Source organism: Thermobia domestica, chromosome 3 (genome assembly GCF_964235325.1).
Source record: "Thermobia domestica chromosome 3, izTheDome1.hap1.1, whole genome shotgun sequence".
In the NCBI taxonomy this organism is placed as follows: Eukaryota; Metazoa; Arthropoda; class Insecta; order Zygentoma; family Lepismatidae; genus Thermobia; species Thermobia domestica.
This window is the reverse complement of record NC_137456.1, coordinates 114,413,184-114,435,281: the sequence shown is the minus strand read 5'-3', so window position 1 is coordinate 114,435,281 and position 22,098 is coordinate 114,413,184. Positions and strand designations below refer to the sequence as shown.

The 22,098-nt window shown below is 35.7% G+C and overlaps 1 protein-coding gene across 2 annotated transcripts in view; it reads left to right on the top strand.

Annotated features, from left to right (window-relative positions):
- Positions 1 to 22,098, top strand: part of LOC145680672 (gamma-glutamyl hydrolase-like) — a 58,788-nt gene that overhangs the window by 16,973 nt on the left and 19,717 nt on the right. For both annotated transcript variants that reach the window (XM_081751463.1, XM_081751464.1), the window contains exons 3-4: positions 15,005 to 15,055; positions 20,782 to 21,008. In XM_081751463.1, the coding sequence (XP_081607589.1) occupies positions 15,005 to 15,055; positions 20,782 to 21,008 (278 nt within the window). The remainder of the gene's footprint in view (positions 1 to 15,004; positions 15,056 to 20,781; positions 21,009 to 22,098) is intronic.

Sequence of the window (22,098 nt, the reverse complement as noted above, 5' to 3'; positions counted from 1 at the left end):
TTTTAGCTTAAAGTTCCACTTTTATGCAAGCTAAGTGCTAAAGAAGACGGATGAAATTGTGTGATGGAAGAAATGGTGGAACGAGAAACAGGGAAAAAACAAGAGAATCCCCAGAAAACCCACGGATACGATTTCGTCCACCACGAATCAATCATTGTTCCGATTCCAAGAAAGGCGACAAGATCGACTGTAATAATTATCAAGGCCACTGACATATTTTCGATTTTGTTTCGGGGGGCTTTGCTAACTTTCGGGGGGGCTTTGCCTGGAAATGTGAAAATTCTGCAAGATATTTCATTTACTTTACTATAGTAAGTAAGATTTCGGGAGGGGTTTAAGCCCGGAAGCTTCTCCCTTAAATATGTCACTGATCAAGGCATCTGTCTTCTGTCAACATGCTATAAAATTCTCTCAAACATAGCAAGACTGACGCCATACGCGGATGAAATTGCTGGACGTTAACATTGTAAATTTAGGTTCAATTGATCAATTTAATTATTAATCAATTTACCATTCGATTAATACTCGAAAAGAAATGAAAATATAATAATGAGGTTTTATTGGACGCTTGTAGGGACATGGGTTTAGAAGGATATAGAGAGAAATCTAAATACATGGAAATCCGCTGGGATTATAATACTGCATATGGATATGTCAAAATATGAAATAATATTTTCGACAAAGTGGATACTTTCAAAAATGTAGCATCAACATTAGCAGACCAAAACTATATGTAAGAAGAAATTACATCTTGACTGAAAGCCGGGAATTCGTGTTATTATTCAGTTCAAAATCTTTGATCTTCATGAATTATGCTGAGAAACTTGAAGCTTAAAATATTTATAAAACGATAACCATGCCTGTTGAACTATATTGTTGCGAAACATGGTCGCTTACAAGAAAGCAGACAGAGTATTTGACAATACAGTAGGTCATTCGTTTTATATTCGATCATTTTGATCATATTTGATCATATTCGAAATATCCATGGTGAATGTCCGCATTCTTGTCTTACAACTTTCTTTATTCTCTTCTCTTTGTCTTCCTATAAGACCTGTTTGGTTTTCTAGTCCATGTACTACTCGTCTATCTCTCTAGTCTGTTCCTTTCTTCTTCAGAACTTTAAACAGTGTGTTCCATTTCGCGTTATCAAATGCCTTTTCTACATCGATGAACGCTCTTACAACCACTAAAGTTTACTCTTAGCCTCTCCTGTTCCTTTAACTGACGCCAAATAGGTCTTTGGACAGGTTCTCCTCTATTCTTTTTTCCACACGTCTTCGAAGTATTCTTATAAGTATTTTTGACACAAGTAATATCAAACACTATTGTTTTCACATTTAACTCTCAAAATCTTTTGGTACTTTACCTGTTACGTACATTTTGTTTATTAGTTTATACAAAACTCCTTTCACTCGTTATCCTAAATTCTTTATAATTTCAGCTGGTATTTCATTTGGTCCGGTTGCTGCATCTGACTTCAGTGTTTGCACTGCTTCTTCAAATTCCACTTTTAAAATTGATGGTCCCAAGTAATCTTCATGTACTTCTTCATCTACCACCGTTCCTTCCCGGTTCAGTTTCTTTGTAAACTTGTGCGCATTCCTTCCATCGATGTGTTCTATCTTCTTCCTATACCTGAACGTTTCCGTCTTTGTCCTTTATTACATTTGCAATGGTTCTGATGTGATAAACTTAATTTTTCACGTTCTTGTAAGCTTGTTCTATGTCTCCAGTCTTCATATTTTCATCAATTTCCTAGCATTTGCTAACCACTCTTTTCTATCCTTTCTTGTTTATCAGGTTTCTGTATTGCTTGTATACGTCGTCGTCCTTGTTTAGTTTGCAACTTCTTCGCTTTTCCACTAATTTCAATATTTCTTCAATTATCCATGCCTTGTAGTTCTTTTTTCCTGTTTCCCCATGTAATCATCACAGATTTTGATTATTCCTGCCATTAAGTCCCTCTTACATAATATTTTTTGCGGTATCTGTCGTGGTAACTCATCTATCTGTCGAGGCCGCGGTGGCTCAGTGGTAGAGCGTTCACCTCTGGTGCTAGGGGTCTCGGGTTCAAACCCTGCTCCCACCAAGTGAACTTTGTGGTGGACAAACACTGTGTGCGTGGGTTTTCTCGGGGTTCTCCCGTTTCCTCCCACTTTCTTCATTCCACCATTTCATTCATTACTCATTATCACCGTCTCCTTTAGCCTAACCGGCATAACCGTGGGACGTAAAAGTCAAAATTTCATTTCATATATCTGTCGCTCTCCAGAATTCTTTATGAGTCTTGACATCTTTCTTAGTTTGAGTGAATTCCACTTGATGCACGGTTATAATATTCGCGTCATCTTATAGAGATCGATAACCAACACGAGGGAGTCATCTGTGCCCACATATGCACCTGAGTAACTTGTACATAGCTTTACTTGGTTTCTGAATCTGTTTCCGATTAGAATATTGTCTATTTGGTACTGTTCACTACCTCCTGGTTTGACCAAATAAGGTATAGTTTTAAAAATTACATAAATTCAAATTTCTCGAAATGGGTGGAGAAACAAATTGTACTTTTCGTGGTACAAATTGGTACACGTTCGATACAAATTTTTGGTACAGTTTTCATTCGAATTAAGAAAAATGCGTTGAGCAGGGCAGATTGACGTCAAGCTGGCCCGCCATCAAAAATTCATATTTTCGAAATCGGTAGGGGTACAAATTCTAATTGTGGAGGTACAAATTGTTACATCTTGGGTACAAATTTTTCGCACCATTTTTGTTCGGATTGGAAAGAAAAATAAATTGCGCGGGCCAGCTTGACGTCAAGCTGACCCGCCATCAAAAATTCATTTTTTTCGAAATTGGTGGGGGTACAAATTTTAATTTTAGTGGTACAAATTGGTTCATATTGGGTACAAATTTTTGGTACCGTTTTTGTTTGAATTGGAAAGAAAAATAAATTGTGCGGGCCAGCTTGACGTCAAGCTGGCCCGCTATCAAAATTTCATTTTTTTCGAAATTGGTGGGGGTACAAATTCTAATTTTAGTGGTACAAATTGGTACATATTGAGTACAAATTTTTTGTACTGTTTTAGTTTGAATATGAAATTTGTGCGGGCCAGCTTGACGGACGTTTAAATAGGCTAGTCAGATCTTACGATTTCCCCGTAAGTTTTATATGTATTTATTTTCTTCTAGAACGATTTCTAACGTTTATGTAATAAATTAAAGAAATCATAGTGTTCGACATTTTTAAAATGCTTTTATACGATTTTGATAGTGCGATTTTTTTTAAAATTTTCACGGACACACACACACATATATATATATGGGATGAATTCGCAACCCAACAATGTAATTTAGTATTGGAATAGAAAATACAATGGTTGCGTTTTTACTTTTATCTTGATGCAACCCCAGCTTTATGATTAAGAATAATTTGGTTTCAATACCTTATCCTTCAACTGTTAACACGTCTCGATCATATCGCAGTTTCGATATATCGTGATATACTGATATCCAGGAGCAGAAGCTACTGTGAACTAATAAAAGCAGAACTCCAAATGCTTGTGAATTTCCATATATCCTACAAGCAGGGTGGAAAAAAATCATGATTTTTTTAAAAAAATCATTTTTGTTGATTTTTTTGATTTAAATCGATTTTTTTGATTTAAATCAAATCTTTCTCCTCGTATAATGCAAGTCGCGAACTGAAGAAAAAGCATTAGGAATTAGTATTAAATGCTAATTATGCCATTTAAGTGAACGTATTGGGGTTGAATTTTGAATTATCCCCAATCGTTAACCTATATCAATCCCAAACAATGTTTCTTAACCCTTTTAAATTATGGCTCCTTTTAAACGTAAATTATAGACTTTCAGTCAAGCAGCTACAGCATCATCCCTATTTATCCTAGGATCATGGTACATACATCACTCTCTTTAGAATGGAACAGCTTTTGAAACGGTAACATTACATTTCCCTATCATTGTCTCTGAAGCGGGAAATTTTGAGAGTAATCGGCTTTTTTTTTTTTTTTATTTTTTTTAAAACATTTTGATCCCCTTTGGATTCCCCTGTGTTAACGCACAGATCTCAAAACCAACTGGGAAATACTAAGGGGTGTACTAAGCGTGTGTACAAAGTTTCAACTTCTATCTTGAGTAGTAAGGGTGAGGAAATTATTTAACAATGAGCTAAGAACATTCCCACGATGACCCGGATGTAATATAAAAATTTTCCCAGACATCCCTATTTATCCTAGGATCATGATTTGTTCATTATTCTCTTAAGAATAAAACAAATTTTCAAACGGGTCCCTTCAAATGTCCCCATCATGTATCTGGGGCGGGTAAATCATGAAAAAAAGGAATTTTCTGTTAAAAATATCTTTTTTTTTTTTTAATTACCTTTGTGGACCCCTCCCCTGTTTTAAAGCAGAGATCTGAAACAAATCTGAAAAATACTGAGGGGTGCACTGAGTAAATGTGCAAAATTTCAATCTTGTAGGTGCAAAAGTAAGCCCGCGAAAAATAATATTCCCCAAATACCCCAGAGTCCCTTATAAACCAGGATCTCAGATAACAGTTTCCTGAGACATCCCTATTTATCCTAGGAGCATAGTACCCATCATTTTCTTCAGAATAGAACAGCCTTTGAAACCGTACCATTCATATGTCTCCATCTGAGGCGGGAAAATCACGAAAAAATCTGTTTTTGTTAAAAATATTCTTTTTTTAATCATTTTTGCCCCTCTGGACCCCGCTGTTTCCACACAGAGATCTGAAAACATCTGAAAATTATTAAGGGGTGCACTGAACGAGTGTGCAAAATTTCAGTCTTCTGAATGCAAAATATAACCCGCCAAATAATAATAATAATAATACGCATAACAAAAAATATCATCTTTTTAAATTCATGACGTCATCACACACTATGCCTCAACGCAGAAAGGCGTGAAAGCATATGTAACGTGTTCTAGAATGCCTCCAGTCTTGAAGAAAACGAAGTAAAAAGCCTTATTGGTACTTTTTAATAGAATAATGAAGATTCTACCCTATCACCTAAAAATATAATATAATTTAAATATAATAATTTAATTATATAATTTAAAAGGTTAAGCATTAAGGAAAAAGTACAGCAACGTTTATCAAAATGACACTTTTTTCACAAAAGTTACTTATATTTGGCAGGAGCCTATTTAAAAAAAAAAAAAAAAAAAAAAACAGAACTAGCTTGCAGCATGAAATACATAAATTTCTTCTAAAGTTATAAAACAAAAAACAAAAATGAAGAGGGGATAGGACCCCTCTAAATACACCCTATTATCTAGGAACAAACAGACACACACAAAAAAGAATTTTCGTCTTAAATGTCGATAGTGATTTCCCCGTTTGAATAGTTAACGATCTTAAAACCCAAACCCAATGTTACGAAAAGAAGGAAGCAGGATTGCTCCGTTACCTGTCCAAAACGGGATTTTCCCTAATCATCCTTTGCATGACATTTGTTTTCATACTATACTGTATATTTGAGTCTCATTGTATTATGATTATTAATTTCCATAATCGAAATAACAAAACAGAAACGGGATTTTACTTATTTTCACTTTAAATTAATTTATTTCGGAATTCGATTTAAATCAATGATTTTTATTTAAAAAATCAAGTGATTTAAATCGTGATTTAAATCAGACTGATTTAAATCAATCCACCCTGCCTACAAGTATTTTCGACGTATCTAAAAAGGATGAGAGATACTGTCTGTATTAAAGTACAGTTAAAAGGCAACAGATTTGTTTAACGTAGTTAGTTAGATTTGAGTTAGACATCTCTTTCAGCATGAACGTTATATGAGACAAGAACGTACGGCTTAACGTGGAAACCGAGTCACTTGTTCATCCACTGGGAACTGGTATACCTTTTTTATGGTTTATGTGTTGCAATTGTTTATATATATATATATATATATATATATATATATATATATATATCCAAAAGGGTTCTTAAACTGCTAATTACCCATCCAACAAGATCATCTACTTTTAGGCTACAGTATTAAAAATACAGAAAATGTGGAGTCAAAGTTCATATGAGTGGAAAGTGCAGTTTATCATTCTCTTTATGCGAAAGAGAAACGTTCAAAATTTATGGTTTTATTCATATTGAATGTCACTACGTAAGTTTACATGTGAGAAAGCAACTAAATTAACAAATTAACTTGGTTATTTTTATTGTATGTTTTATTGTATCTTGTTCAGGGTGTCTATCGGTCACGAAAGTCATGGAAAAGTCACGAAATCAGAAAATGGTTATGAAAGTCAAGAAATTTAGCTTTTGGGTCACGAATTTTTTTAATCTGTACAAATATAAATACAGACTGGAAAATTTTGTTGTATAAAACGTACGTTGCCAAATTACAAGCGAAGCACGCTTCTATCGCATGCATGAAAATTCAGCCTGATTCTCATCCAAATTCGCTCTTGAGAATGTTACAAAATTTTATGGTTTGGTAAAGAAAAGGTCACGAAAAAGTCAAGAAATTTCATTTTGGAATTTTAGTAGACACCGTGTTGTTAGTTTAGAGAATAAATAAAAACAGACTTATAAGATAAACGATTTGCCGTTAGTATGTCTGGCTCGCTTTTAGTTCTTTTTCAGTAGAAAGTTTAATGTAAGTATGATGTGTGGAAAAAGGAAAAGTTTCTTTTAGCGCAGCACTAATAATCAGTTCATTATATATATATATGAATGATAAATTTTATATATAAATATCAATGAATAAATTAGTATTTCTTGCAGCTGCTTTAATCCAGTCGAAATGCCAGGGCTCATAGCGAGTCACTTTTGTAACTGAAAGTTACTTTTTTTCAAGTTCCTCACAAAAAGTTACTTTTTTCCAAATTTTTCACTAAAAGTTACTCTTTTGGAAGGTAAAGTGACTTTTTTGAGTGATTTATGTTTTACATTGGCAGGTTTCTAAGAAAAATATAAAAATAAATAGAAAATGGCCGAAACTTGGTACACATTACTTTTCTGAAAGCTTTAGTACTTGCTGCCACATGTGAAACAGTCAGCTTTTATTATTTCTAAAGCAGAATAGATGGTTGGTGGATGCTTAAGCTCTCAAGGTGGGGTTGAGAACCCTTCTGTGTCTATTCTTTCTTCTATCATAATAGTCTTTTAGTTTTCTCTCGTAATAGTTAACGCTCCGCTCAGCGTTGTGTGTGTGTTTGTGTGGTTCATCATGTTCGCCTTGTGTTATGCTTCTTGTATGTTTTTCTTAAGAGTAGGCAATGAATTTGAATATTTCATGGCTTTCGGAACTCTCAATGCTAAGTTAAATATAATGTCTGTTATAAAGAAATTCGGAAATAGGCCAGAACTGGTTCCACTTACTCAGAAGCTTCTTACATCTGCTAAGTCTGCTTACCGTAACTACAAAGCATACTTAGAAAACCTAAGAAAGGAGGAAGCTAAAACAAGAAGTAAAAAAAAAAAAGAAACAAAACAACAAAGAGAGAGGTGATGGAGATCTTGACAAATGAAAAAAAAATGCATGATGAGATTTTGGTCACCTTTTCGTGTGTTTTTGGTCACTTTTCAATTATTTAAAAGAGACCAGACCACTATGAGCCCTGAAATGCAAATCGCTCGAAAAGCAATCGTATAAATAAACTCAAAAGGTATTTACATCTTCTTCTCCCAATTATTATAAACTTTTTTAAAAAATTCGACGATTAGCTTAACTTTTTAGTGATTTGGAGGAGCAAAAGTGGGCATCTCTTGAATTTACAGAAACTTTATTTACTTTAATGTGTATATAATCATTTTTAGATGAGTTCCGGACTGATACTCTCTCTCTCTCTCTCTCTATCTATCTATATATATATATATATAAGATAATCTACATATCAACTAATAGGCCTTGCTTTAGTCCTGTCAAAGGTAGTCCTCTCCCCTTCATTATCTATGTGTTCGTTGGGTCTCGGAAGTAAGTACGGGCAGCCTGTTTGAAGCGTTTCTCAGCACATCAATCATATCTTTTGAACTGATAGAGCCGCGGTGGCTCAGTGGTAGAGCGTTCGCCTCTGGTGCTTCGGGTCCCGGGTTCGATCCCAGCCCCCGCCAAGTGAACTTTGTGGTGGACAAACACCGTGTGCGTGGGTTTCCTCGAGGTTCTCCCGTTTCCTCCCACTTTCTTCATTCCACAATTTCATTCATGACTCATCATCACCGTCTCCTTTAGCCTAACCGGCATAATCGTGGGATGTAAAACTCAAAGATTTCATTTCATTTCATTTTTGAACTGATAGATTTTTTTGCGGGGGGAAGGGGGAAATTTTCACATCACATGGAGATGAAGTTGAGGATATGGAAGAGCAGATATACGGTTTTTGATTAGATATGTCCACACCGGTACAGCAGTATAGAGCCTTGCCGTATCGTAAAATACAAATCATTAACCGGATTACTATAAGTCGAGTCAAATCCTGATTTGCTTGAAGTAAACTTTTCAATGAAAAGTCATGATTCATCATTTGTTCTAGAGGCAAATTCTTAATGTACGTCTCTTGTGTCAGTCAATGCGATAAACATTGTCTTTTATTATTATTATTATTATTATTATTATTAGTAGTAGTAGTAGTAGTAGTAGTAGTATTAGTATTGATTACCGCGTCATTTTTACGAAACTGGTGAAGCAGTGTGCGCCCCATGCAGTAATTTATTCGTTTCAGGGTCGTATTCGTAGTACCAATGGCATTGTTGTTTAACAGGTATGTAGGACCAATCTCCGTCGTAGCCGTATAGCTAGCTGATTTGGTGAGAGTCCCGAGTTTGATTCCCTGTGAGAACTCCTATAGTTGAGATCCCAGTTTTAGCAAATCTCATGTAGCCTCGTTGCTGAAAGGAGCATTAACCTCTAAACCAACTAATTAATATGGTGTCATTTTTGAGGTTTTTTCTTTTTTTTTTTTTTTCAATAATTCGATGCCAATTCTCGTTTTCTTCTGCGCCTTTGTCTATGTGAAAGCAGGGTTTGAAAAAACTCTGGCTTTTTTTGAAAAAGCCAACCCACATGGGCCCATATGGGTTTTTCGGGTATTTTCGGGTTTAATTGGGTTTTTCGAAATATTTCAATGCCTTTGGGGTAAAGTGTTAAATTGTGATTTATATATCAAGATTATCATTGTCACAACTTGTAACCATTTTCTATTCACTCCTGTTTTGAAAAACGGCCGTCATTTTGAAGTTTTACGTTGCTCACCGCCAAAATATATACAGCTAATTTAGTGTGTCTTGTGCTTCTACTCTGAAAATTTCAACTTAAAAAATCCGAAAATTGCGGCGTGGATACCCGCTATTTTTAAAAAATATGGCCGCCAACTGTCTTTGTATTTGGAGTGGATCCTGATGCATTTTGGAATTCCTGTGTTATGGTTTGGATAGATGTCTGCCTATTACACTTTACGACACTCTTCAACTGTCGGCGGTCTCTTTCAGTCAACAGACGAGGTCGGCCTGTACGCTTTTGTGCTGTACGTGCCCCTTCACGTTTCCACTTCACTATCACATAAGACACAATGGGCCTAGGGATGTTTAGGAGTGTGGAAATCTCGCGTACAGACTTCTGACACAAGTGACACCCAATCACTTGACCACGTTCGAAGTCCGTGAGTTCCGCGGAGCGCCCCATTCTGCTTTCTCACGATGTCTAATGATTACTGAGATTGCTGATAATGTGTACCTGGCAGTAGGTGGCAGCACAATGCACCTAATATGAAAAAGGTATGTTTTTGGAGGTGTCCGGATACTTTTGATCACATAGTGTATGTGTTATGCCCGTTTCAAAAGGGTTAAAAATCAGGGTGGATTGATTTAAATCAGTCTGATTTAAATCACGATATAAATTAAGATTTAAATCACTTGATTTTTTAAATACAAATCGTTGATTTAAATCGAATTCCGAAATAAATTAATTTAAAGTGAAAATAAGTAAAATCCGGTTTCTGTTCTGTTGTTTCGATTATGGAAGTTAATAATCATAATACAATGAGACTCAAATGTACAGTGTAGTATGGAAACAGGTGTCATGCAGAGGATGATTAGGAAAAGTCCCGTTTTCAATAGGTAACGGAGCAATCCTACTTTCTTCTTTTCGTAACATTGGGTTTGGGTTTTCAAATCGTTAACTATTCCAACGGGGAAATCACCATTGACATTTAGTACGAAAATTCTTTTTTGTGAGTGTCTGTTTGTTTGTTCCCAGATAATAGGGCGTCTATCCCCTCTCCATTTTTTTTTTTTTTTTTTTTTTAATTTTATAACTTTAGGCGAAATTTATGTATTTCATGCTGCAAGCTAGTTCTGAGTTTTTCAAAATAGGCCCCTGCCAAATATCAGTAACTTTTGTGATAAAATGCGTCATTTTGATAAACGTTGCTGTACTTTTTCCTTAATGCTTAACTTTTTAAATTAATGCTTAACCTTTTAAATTATATCACCTATTTTTAGGTGATAGGGTAGAGTCTTCATTATTCGGTTAAAAAAGTGCCAATAAGGCTTTTTATACTTCGTTTTCTTCAAGACTGGAGGCATTTTAGAACACGTTACATATGCTTTCACGCCTTTCTGCGTTGAGGCATAGTGTGTGATGGCGTCATAAATTTAAAAAGATATTTTTTTGTTATGCGTATTATTATTTTTTGGCGGGCTACATTTTGCATTCAGAAGACTGAAATTTTGCACACTCGTTCAGTGCACCCCTTAATAATTCTCAGATGTTTTCAGATCTCTGCGTGGAAACAGCGGGGTCCAGAGGGGCAAAAATGTTTTTAAAAAAGGATATTTTTAACAAAAATAGCTTTTTTCGTGATTTCCCCGCCTCAGATGGAGACATATGAATGGTACCGTTTGAAAGGCTGTTCTATTCTGAAGAAAAGATGTGCGTACTATGCTCCTACTATAAATAGGGATGTCTCAGGAAAATGTTAGCTAAGATCCTGTTTTATACGGGAATCTGGGGTATTTGGGGAATATTATTTTTCGCGGGCTTACTTTTGCACCTACAAAATTGAAATTTTGCACATTTACTCAGTGCACCCCTCAATATTTTTCAGATTTTTTCAGATCTCTGCCTTAAAACAGGGGGAGGGGTCCACAGAGGTAAAAATTTTAAAAATATAGATATATTTTTAACAGAAAATTCCTTTTTTTCGTGATTTACCCGCCCCAGATATATGGAGACATTTGAAGGGTACCGTTTGAAAATTTGTTTTATTCTGAAGAGAATAATGTACAAATCATGATCCTAGGATAAATAGGGATGTCTGAGGAAATTTTTATATTACATCCGGGTCATCTGGGGCATTGTGAGGATGTTCTTAGCTTATTGTTAAATAGTTTCCTCACCCTTACTACTCAAAATAGAAGCTTGAAATATTGTACACACATTTAGTACACCCTTAGTATTTCCCAGTTGATTTTGAGATCTGTGTTAACACAGGGGAATCCAGAGGGGATCAATTTAAAAAGAAAAAAGTAAAAAGGAATGCCGATTACTCTCAAAATTTTCCGCTTCAGGGACATGATAGGGAAATGTAAATGTTGCCGCTTCAAAAGCTGTTCTATTCTAAAGAGAGTGACATATGTACCATGATCCTACGATAAATAGGGATGATGCTGTAGCTGCTTGACTGAAAGTCTATAATTTACCTTTAAAAAGAGCCATAATTTAAAAGGGTTAAGAAACATTGTTTGGTTAAGAAACATTGATATAGGTTAACAATTGGGGATAATTCAAAATTCAACCCCAATACTTTCACTTAAATGGCATAATTAGCGTTTAATACTAATTCCTAATACTTTTTCTTCAGTTCGCGACCTGTATTATACGAGGAAAAAGATTTGATTTAAATCAAAAAAATCAACAAAAATAATTTTTAAAAAATCATGATTTTTTCCACCCTGTTAAAAATCGTTCTGGAACTTATCTGACAAAAGTTATGTGTACAGGATCGCCTCTGAAATAAGTAGTGTTGGTGTCAAATATTTTACTAGTCGCAGATGTTTTACTAGATAGTCAAATATTTACGTGGTCGTAAATTCGTCTTCAATAGAATCTTTTATGGGTAGGTTGGTAACGAAATATTATCAAGTGTTTAGCTCTCGTGCTTTCTGTGCATGTAATTCTGGATGCAATCCTCAGTGGAATATGTGATTGAGATATCACATTAACTTGTTAAGAAACAAGTACTTAGAACATGGAAATAAAACCCAAAAGTTTTAAAAGTACTGTAAAAGAAGAAATCAGCGCTGGATTTATGTCCAAAAGGGCATATTCAGACGGACACAATTCTCAGAAAAGTTGATAAAATAGAAAACAGTTTTATATATGTATGTTTAGGTTAGTATAGTGTGATGGCAGTGCTGGTTTAAATTACTTAAAGAACAATCAAGATCTCTTTAAGTCTACTGTAGATTTGTGTTAAGTACACATAGGTGAACGTTTCGGCAAAAATTATCGTCTTTTTCTGCACAAAAGCTTTCAGAAAACTAATGTTGCTAGCAAAAATTCTTCACTTTAGGTTAACCTTTACTGTATACAAAACTTACACATTTGCATTGATAATGTTTTTACAGAATTCTCCTTGCACCTCAGTATCTTCTATATTTTGTATCCTTTAAAGCAGATGATTAACAATTAATGAAATACTGATTTGAAGTGTCACTTGTTACACCCGTGTTTTATTTTAATTTCAAAGTTAATATTCAATATACATCACAATTTTTGCGAACAGTGATAAAATTCAATGAGAAAAAGCAAAAAGGCTACTACTTACCGCAAAAAATATATAGCAGAATTTCCTCTACGTGCAACAGGGTGTTATTGGATACAATAAGACGGGACCAGACAGACACCTAAAACACACTTGTTAACCTGTTGCATGTAGAAGAAAATTATTTTTGCGTGAGTAGTAGCCTTCTTGCTTTTTCTCATTCAAGTGATTTGTATGTTTCTATGTAAAATAATATTTTGTGTTTATTTGTGCTATGTTAAGGCTGCTCATGAATCCTATGCTTCCTTTTTCACCTTTTATAATATAATGTAGAAATCAAAGAATAAGATTATAATTTCTGCGTAATTGTTTTAGGAAGTACAAAATAACTTTCTGATAAACTACCCTGGGTTTCTTCCTTCGTCCACTTCATTGGTTAAACCTGTGATGCCATAAGTGATTTGACGACATATTATTTCAGAAAGTTACGTATATATTCAGTGCGATTCAAAAGTCTCCGAACTCTTAATTAAAATTTATTCTAATTTATGTATAAATTTCTTTCCGACAGTTATTCTCCGAGACTAAAGAAGACTGTGATAATGAGATGAATGAAAATGGTGGAATGAAGAAAGTGAGAAGAAAGAGAACACCACCCACCCACACGTTTCTTGTCGATCACAAAATTCACTGGTGGGATTTGCTATTTAGAAAATGTAGTGATGAACAAGATACATTACATACAATAAATAGGCTATCTACATTCATTGCCATTTTTTTTTTTTTTTTCATTATGTTAGTTGGTATGTCTCTTACGGCTATAATTATGATGTACCATAAATATTGAAGCACATATATGCAAATAACCCTACACATAAAAATTTGGTAGACCCAAGCCAGGTGAGTAAGGAAGCCACAAATTTTTCGATATCAGTGGATTTTGAAAGAATTCGCGGAGCATCTCCATGCTCATGTTTTAGGTGTGCCTGGTCCCGTCTTATTGTATCCAATAATACCCTTCATCTTCTCCAGGTATAGCTGCGAACTTGGTGACAATGTCAAGGCACATATATGAATTTACAGTTGAGGGAAAAGCTTGTAATTCCCTGTCCAGAAATGAGCTACGCCACAATATACAGCAGACTCTTTTTAATTCGAACTAAAGTCTATTCCCCTTGAAAACTGTATTAAAAACAATGGTAAAAAATTGTGGATAAATCGAACTTTTGAATCTCCAGTTTGGATAATTCGAAGTGGAAAAATTTGTAGTGTTCGACAGATTGCAAACAGAACAACGCAATTCCAATATGTTTTTTTGTTTATCTTTTATCCAGAGGCGACCGTGGGAAAGAGAAAGCATTATTTGTTGATACCACCGCCGCTGGACCCCCTCTCGCTCTAGAGAATCTAGCAGAAGGTGGTTGGTATGCATCTCTCCTCCTCCTCAATAACCTGGAAGTGTCCATCCCTTCTATAGAAGTGGGAATGATCTTGAACCCTGTCCTCCACTAGCAAATGACTTGTGCGAGACATTTGTACAATTCCAATTAACTGAACTAAAAGCAGTGACAAAAATGTAAGCAGATTCGTTTGTGATCTATGTTGTGCATTATGCACAATGTCGAATCGCGGAGCGTATTCTAATTCCTTACGAAAACGTGGTGCTTTAAGGGTAAGGTGCACTGCATGTTAGTTTTTCATATGCAGTACAGTTATTTTGCTTCCTTGATTTTACTAAAAAAATGTGAGTGTTTGGTTAATTCGAATTTTTTTCTGTCCCCTTGGACTTTGAATTAAAGAGACTCCACTGTGTATATATATATATATATATATATATATATATATTCGCTAGAATGGACACTAGCATATACATCGTTTCTTTCCCTGGAATAGGAATAGCAGGGGACCGCTGCTAAAAGATATCTTTCATACTATTTTCGTGCAAAATATGCTTTTATTAAAGCAGATCTGTGTGCTTTCGTAAGATCAGAAGCGTTCGCGCTTTCCTCTCAGCATATGCTCTGTCATTTGGCGCTAGTCTGTACATTTCCCAAAGTCCATCACAAATATCGCAAACACCAATACTCACAAATATTTTCGCATGTTTCAGTTACACTTTAAACACAGAGTTTGAGGACTTTTGAATCACAATGGCAGATATAAAAAATTGATGACAATCCTTAACCCAATTATGGTAAAATAATATAAAACCATTTTCTGTTTTGCAGTATTCATCAGAATGAGTCCTATTACGAGAAAATCTTCAATTCAATAAATGGGTGAGTAGATATTTAATAATCAGTCAGCTTTTCTTTATTAGTTTAGCAATATATACAACACTAAAATTCAGCTTACTCATCAAATTTCTGTATTTCTGAGCTTGAAATTAGGAGAAGAAAGGTTCGAGCAGGGACAATTTATGTTACATCTGTGGATAATTGGATTGGTTATTGTTGGCAGTTCTGTTTCCAAACAGCAGCTCTCCATAATCACCAAACATGTGTAGAAATTGAAATCAGGGTGCACTAATCTTACAAGTTATATAAATACTTACACTTCAACGCTGTCCTTCAACTTAGATTATTTTATCTTTCAGCAATTTCAGTCACTACTCTGCGATATTCTCCGGGAGACCAGGTGAGGGTTCGAGATTGATCTGATTAAACTACATTGCAGAACAAGTGAACGTAGGAGCGACCCCGTGGCTATGTGGGTAACGTACTCACCTTTGGTATAGGAGCCCCAAGTTCGATTCCCAGCGAGACCTCATGTGGTTCTTATCCCACTTTAAACTGTAGTTCCACGCCCCATATAGCCTCGATGCTGAAAGGATGCTAAACTCAAAATGAAATCAAATAAAATCTATTCAACTTAGTTGATAGCGTTGATTTTTACAGTGAGATTGTTAGTAATTTCGCCTCATTTAGATTTATTTAATTTATACTTGTTACAGGTTAGAAACAAAAGAAAAAAAACACAGTTTAGCATAAGAAATTTAGTCTACTTACAGAAAAGTATTGAATCCATCGTTTGTACATCTCCTGACATCAATGTTATTTTACTAATAATATTTTTGACTAATTATCAAGGTTTAGTGAAGTTTAATGAGAAAAAAGTTTTAAGTACATGTAAGATGATAATTCGTTGTTTTAAGCTTTCACGACGAGAGTTCAACATTTGTCTCAATAGTTTTCACATAATATCTCGTGTATTTTTAATTCAAAACGATCGTCAGTTTAGAATTAAAAAATGCAATTGCACGAAAACCATTGAGAAAAATGTTAGAAGATAAATTCCTCCTCGAAACCTCACCTGGCCTCCCGGAAGAAGATCGCAGAGCGAAGATTGAAATTGTTAGAGGATAAAAGAATCTAAATTACTCTGAAGGAACATTTCAAATGGTGCACTCTCTGCTATTCTAGTGGCTAGCGCGCGCTCGTTTGCTGCACGGAGTTTGGGTTCCATTTCCATTTGAGGAGCCGTGAAAAATTCGAACCAATTGCAATGATTTGGATTCCACCTTAAATTGTGGGTTTCATGTAGTCTCGGTGCTATAGCTCGGAACTCCAATCCAACCAACATCAAAGTGATGAGTGTTTGTATAATAGAATGTGTTAGATGCATACAGTCTCAAAAGTTAAAAGCAGGCTTGTATGTAGGTATTTTACTCTTTGGATTCAATGTTCCCCCCTTATATGTTTGTATTTAGTGTAGGCGTAAAGAACACTATCCGCTTACATTAAGCTACCAAGCCTCCAGAACCGAATGTACTGATTACGCTGGTACTCAGCTCGTTCTAGCGCCAGTAGTGTTGTTACGAGAAAATTCGTCGCAATATGATACAGGTAGTGGTGTTCCAAGAACCGGTTTCGGTTCGGTTTGTAGTTTAAACCGAATCAATCGGTTTGGACTTCAAACCGGTTCGGTTCGGTACGATTTGGGAACGGTTCGATTTTGAAACGGTTCGGTATGAAGAATTATTCGGTTCGGTTTAAGAACTGTTGCGCCCTTTTTGAGGACTGTTTTGTTCGGTTTCAGTTCAATATTTGAAATCGACAGAAATGCAGTTTGCATTATTAGGAACCGTCCGCCGAGACATTATAATAAGGCTGAATGTTACGTTTTTCGGTATAACTTTTTTCAGATTAAAACTATTTCGATATTACTGAAACAATTGAGGGGTCGTACTTGTGTGGGTACTTTTACTGATGCTTTGGATTTTGGAATAAAACTCTTAATATCAGTTGGAAGAGAACTTTACGGCATGGGCGGATTTAGGAGATACCGTGGTAGGGGGGGAGCAGTTTCTTGAAGGATGGATGCTGTTCCAGGAGAAGCTACGTTTAGAATGAAAGATTAAACTCATCTTGAAATGACATGGGGGAAGGGGGGCATGATTTACGCCCTGTATGTGGAATATATTGTGGTACAATATTATCAGATAACCAAGAAAATTTGTGCTGCTTTTGAGAACAGTTACTTTTGTCGCGTTAGTGTGGTCAAATTGATTCTGATAACGTTACACAGTATGGCGCTAAATTCGTTGTACAAAAACAGAGGGGTGATTCCTGAGAGCAAAACAAAAAAAAAAAAAAAAAAAAAAAAAAAAGTTCTAGTACACATAGGACGAAAAGTGTATCGTTTACGTGTTATAGGCTCCCGAAAGCGTGGGAAAACAAACTTTAGAGTTAAATATTGCACAAACTACTGATTGTAGACGTGATGCGGCATGATATCGACAAAGGATTCTAACCTGCTCTATCCAGATTTGCAGTTTTCAGATTTGTGCAATGACGGCGCAGGGGATTCCCCAAAGGACGTTAGGGATTCCCTGACGTTTTATGACGTAAATTGGATGGACAATAACATGTAAAGGACATTTCACTGTCTGGAAATAATACTACGTGGCAGGTCAATACTCATATACGAAGATAAAAAATGGGTGATAAAGTAAAAATTACTGCGTGTGGTTGCATACCTTCCCCAAAAGTATTAGTAAAGTCGTTGTACAAGAATTCACTGGGAACTTTACGTCGCTACAATGTAAAAATACGTACGGCACAAGCCGATAAGTAACAGAAAATAAAGAAATTCCGATTGCTGATCTGCTCATATTAATGATATCGCAACGCTTTTGAGAACGCATCTACCTGTACAACAACAGTAATTGAACAAGAACTACAGACAAATAAAGAACGCTTAATAATAATAATAATAATACACATAACTGTTTTAGCACATTCATTTCGATCAGTACATCACACAAATGAGACTACAGTGCGTTTTTTCTCAATCAATGTTCTAAACTGACGGATGTGAAACAAAATATTCCTTCCATTCACGATATTTGTACGTACTGTAACAGGCGTCGATATTTCTGGTTCCAAATCGTATAAAGGGACTGCATACAGAAGGTAGTTGTAGGGAGCAAGGTACAGAGGGGAGTCTTTGTTTACATGGAAAGAGAATGGTTGTCAGAGCGGACACTACAAAAGGTATTCAAAGTTTCGACCCGCCACTTCAGTGCAAAGATTACAGCGGCGTCGAAGGGAAAGACGCTGCGAACGCGTTGAAACACTCTTGGTGTTTCCTGAATGCTCCATGCTGCAGCAACAAATCGAGCAACCAAATCCTCTGATTGCACAGGCGTCGCGTAGATTAGTTGTTTCATATGGCCCCAGAAAAAGAAATCTAAGTGGTTAAGGTCGGATGTGTGAGGTGGCCAAGATACCGGTCCTTCTCTGCCGTCCATTTGTTCGGAAAGGATGCGTTGCGACAATTTCGCACCTTCACAGCAAATGTGCTGGAACACCGTTGTGCATAAACTACATGTTTCGATGAACAGCCAGTGGCACAGTCTCTTGTAGTTCAGGCAGAATCTCTTTCAAAAATATCCGATACTCTCACCTGGTCAGGCATTCTGGTAGTAGGTACGGTCTGATGAGAATTATCAACGATTCATGCCCACACATTCACAGAACACCGTTCCTGATGGGTACGAGTTGACATTTCATATGGGTTTGTCTCAGACCACAGATGTTGAGTGTGAGTGTCCATCACTCCATCATGGGAAAACATAGCTTTATCTTTGAAGAGAATACGAGACATGAAGCGGGATATATTAGCATGATTCGCGTAGCCACTGAACAAACTCCCGCCTACGTGGATACCGTGTAATGCGTGCACCCTTTGGGCATGGAAAGAGTACATCTGATTTTCGTGAAGCATGTTCCAAACCTTCCGATGATGGATGTTAATTTCAGAAGCTACTACCCGTGTGCTGGTGGACGGTTTTCTCTGATCTTAAGCAAGAATTTCCTCCTCAAAAGCCACAGTCCATACGGTTCTGTTTCGTCCAGCATTGGGCCTGTGTGCTTCAAGCAATCCTGTTTCTTGTAATCTTCGATCTTCAGTGGAAAACGTTGCGTGGTGTGGAATTCTAAGATCAGGAAATTGTTGTCTGTACAGCCACACTGCCATTACCGTCCGCTTTCCCGTATGCCAAATCAATGTCTGCCAATTCCTCACGTGTGTACTCCTCCATTACCTCTGTAATCACAGTCGTTTGCCGTATGGTGATGAAATAAAACGAAATTATGGTGGGAAATGGTAGATGTTTCCTCGTCATTGTGTTCACTGTCCAGAATCGAAGATAGCGAGATTGCAACTTAGTGCAACTCTTCTGTTAGAGAATATGTATGCGTACGATTAGCAAATGTACAAAACCTACATCGTGACGGAGAAGATACCACACCCAGAGCCGTAGCAAAATGAGAGAAATGAAGACACATATGCAAGCTGCTATTTGAGCAGGAGTATTAAAAGTGAAGGTAAACAAGGGGAATAATAACATTTTCGAATTTGAAGAAGTTGTAATAAGGGCTTAACAGGTTAGAACTTAACCCAACGAATTTCATCTTTTTCAAAGACTGATCACTACCAGTGATGTTCTTTTATTCCATTGACATATGAAATGCTTCCAATTTGAAGGAATTTATTGGGATCATTTCTCCATCAAATACTTGTATTGCCAGGATTTGTGTGTGTGTGTGTGTGTGTGAACACGTGGTATCTAGTTGTGTGATATTTTTTATCTATCTACATACATACAAAAGATATACAAACATTATATATATATATATATACTGCAATGAGTACTTTCAGGCTCTTTGCTATTTTATTCTTTTATTATACACAAATCTGCTAACTGGTCCTATGTTACGAGTGAGTTAAAGATTAAATTCAGCTCCATTTGGACACAGCTGAATTCGCTTTGACGAAGTTCGCTTAAGTTTTGGTTAGCCAATGGTAACCGAAACCACGTTTCAAACCCTTTGGACAGTTTAGTTTGTCAAAGTTCTACCGGCAGTTCTGAACGGTACGGTTCGGTTTGGGATCAGTTCAGTTCGGTTCGGGATCAGTTCGGTGCGGTTTGGGATTGGTTTGGTTCGGTTCGGTTTGGAAACGGTTCGATTCGGTTTCGGTTAACCGTTCCAAATCGGTTCAGGTGACAAACCGAAACCGCGGTTTACGTTTTCAGGAACGGTCCACCCCTAGATATGGATATTATTTAAGTATACATCTCCCTTAAATTTATCTCTAGTGAAGAGGTTTTTTTTTTTTTCGCATATCATACATTAATCTCGATTTTTTAATATGCTACCTTGTGGCACGGTCTATATACTGGTTATAGTTTGTATAAATGTAAAATTGTGATGGAAATCAAATGTATACTGAAGTAACTGTTATTGCTATATGGAGTGAAGTTTACTTCGTCAGATTGCTGTCTTTTCATTGGAATATGTGCCGTTTTACTTTTATATTTTATTTACTTCTTGTATTTAATCTCAAAGAATTAGTTGTAAACATCAATACATTTTTAAAACTGAATTTTATTTTTGGAATATAAAAGTGAAAATGTCACTGAAATTAACTTTAGGGAATTTTAAGTTCTGTTAAAATACGTTTTCCAATATTGCTCATTATTATTATTAAATATTTGTAGTGTGCTATTTCCTGGTGGAGCAACTTATTTTAATGGCACTGGCTACGAAATTGCGGGACGTCATTTATACAAGCTTGCTGTGGAAGCTAATGATAATGGTGACTACTTTCCTGTCTGGGGCACGTGCTTGGGATTCGAACTTCTGTTATATTTAGCTGCCGGAGAGAAAGAACATAGATGTCGTTGCAGTTCCTGGGACGTAGCTCTTCCTCTAGATTTTAAAGAAGGTAAGAAAGCAATCCGTGATAATGTTTTATATTTTCGCGCAGGATTGATTGTCTTCAATCGAGATAATTTTATCCGGAAATCTAATGTCCGCTTTTCTCACGAGAAGGTAAGATTAGGTTTATGAAAAATATTTAAACCTCTTCTTCCCCGTACGATGCATATTTCAATCAAAGTGAATTAAAAAGAACACTCCGTCCAGCTGACAGCTATATTAAAAAATATATTTCAGACGATGCAGCCGCTGATCTTATATGTACTAGTAATGCTCTGCATTGTTGAAGTAAGGAATCCTCCCCATTCCCTTCCATTAACTCCAAACTATATGAATATGTCTATAAATTCCATCAGAACGCCTATCTTTACTATAAAAGTGTTTAAGTTCCACTGAAAATATTTATTTAAAATCAGGGTACATATGAATTTGTAGGTGTATCTCTAAGCAGTTATTATTTGCGCATGCACCAAGAGAGAAAAACTATCTAGAATATATAATGCACGTACTGGAAGCAAGAAAAGTAATGTGAAAGTATTTTATAAAGTGTCCTCATACTCTTTATCTGCACAGAAATTTTCATTATATTTAAAGTCGTTCAATAAACCTGAATTAATTTCTATGGCTTGCCTTTCAAATGAAAGCAGTATTGACTCTTGCTTCCAAATGTGTGCTTATTTTGAACATCCACCAATATAATAATTAGATTCGTAAAACATTTTAATTCACGTCCATTATTAGTTTGATTTAACAGAAGTATATTTTTTAAATTCCTTATTGAAATTTTTGCTATATCTTTATTAAATGTTCCATTAGTAATACTACAACAAATGTCATAAAGATCTCTCAATTTTATGAAATAGATAACTGAATCACATTCTTTTATTACCAAAATAAATTTATATTTTTGTTTATCATATTTTAAAAACAGGTGTCAAGTTTCGTTTAATACATTCGAAATATCTGTTATCCAACAAAATAATAATACTTTGCTTTATGCAACGTCTTTTCGTCGGTTTTATATATGTATAGTAATCGAAGATCTGAGCTGTACGTAGAGATGTAAATGAGCGAACTTTTCAGGCGAACTTTCGCTT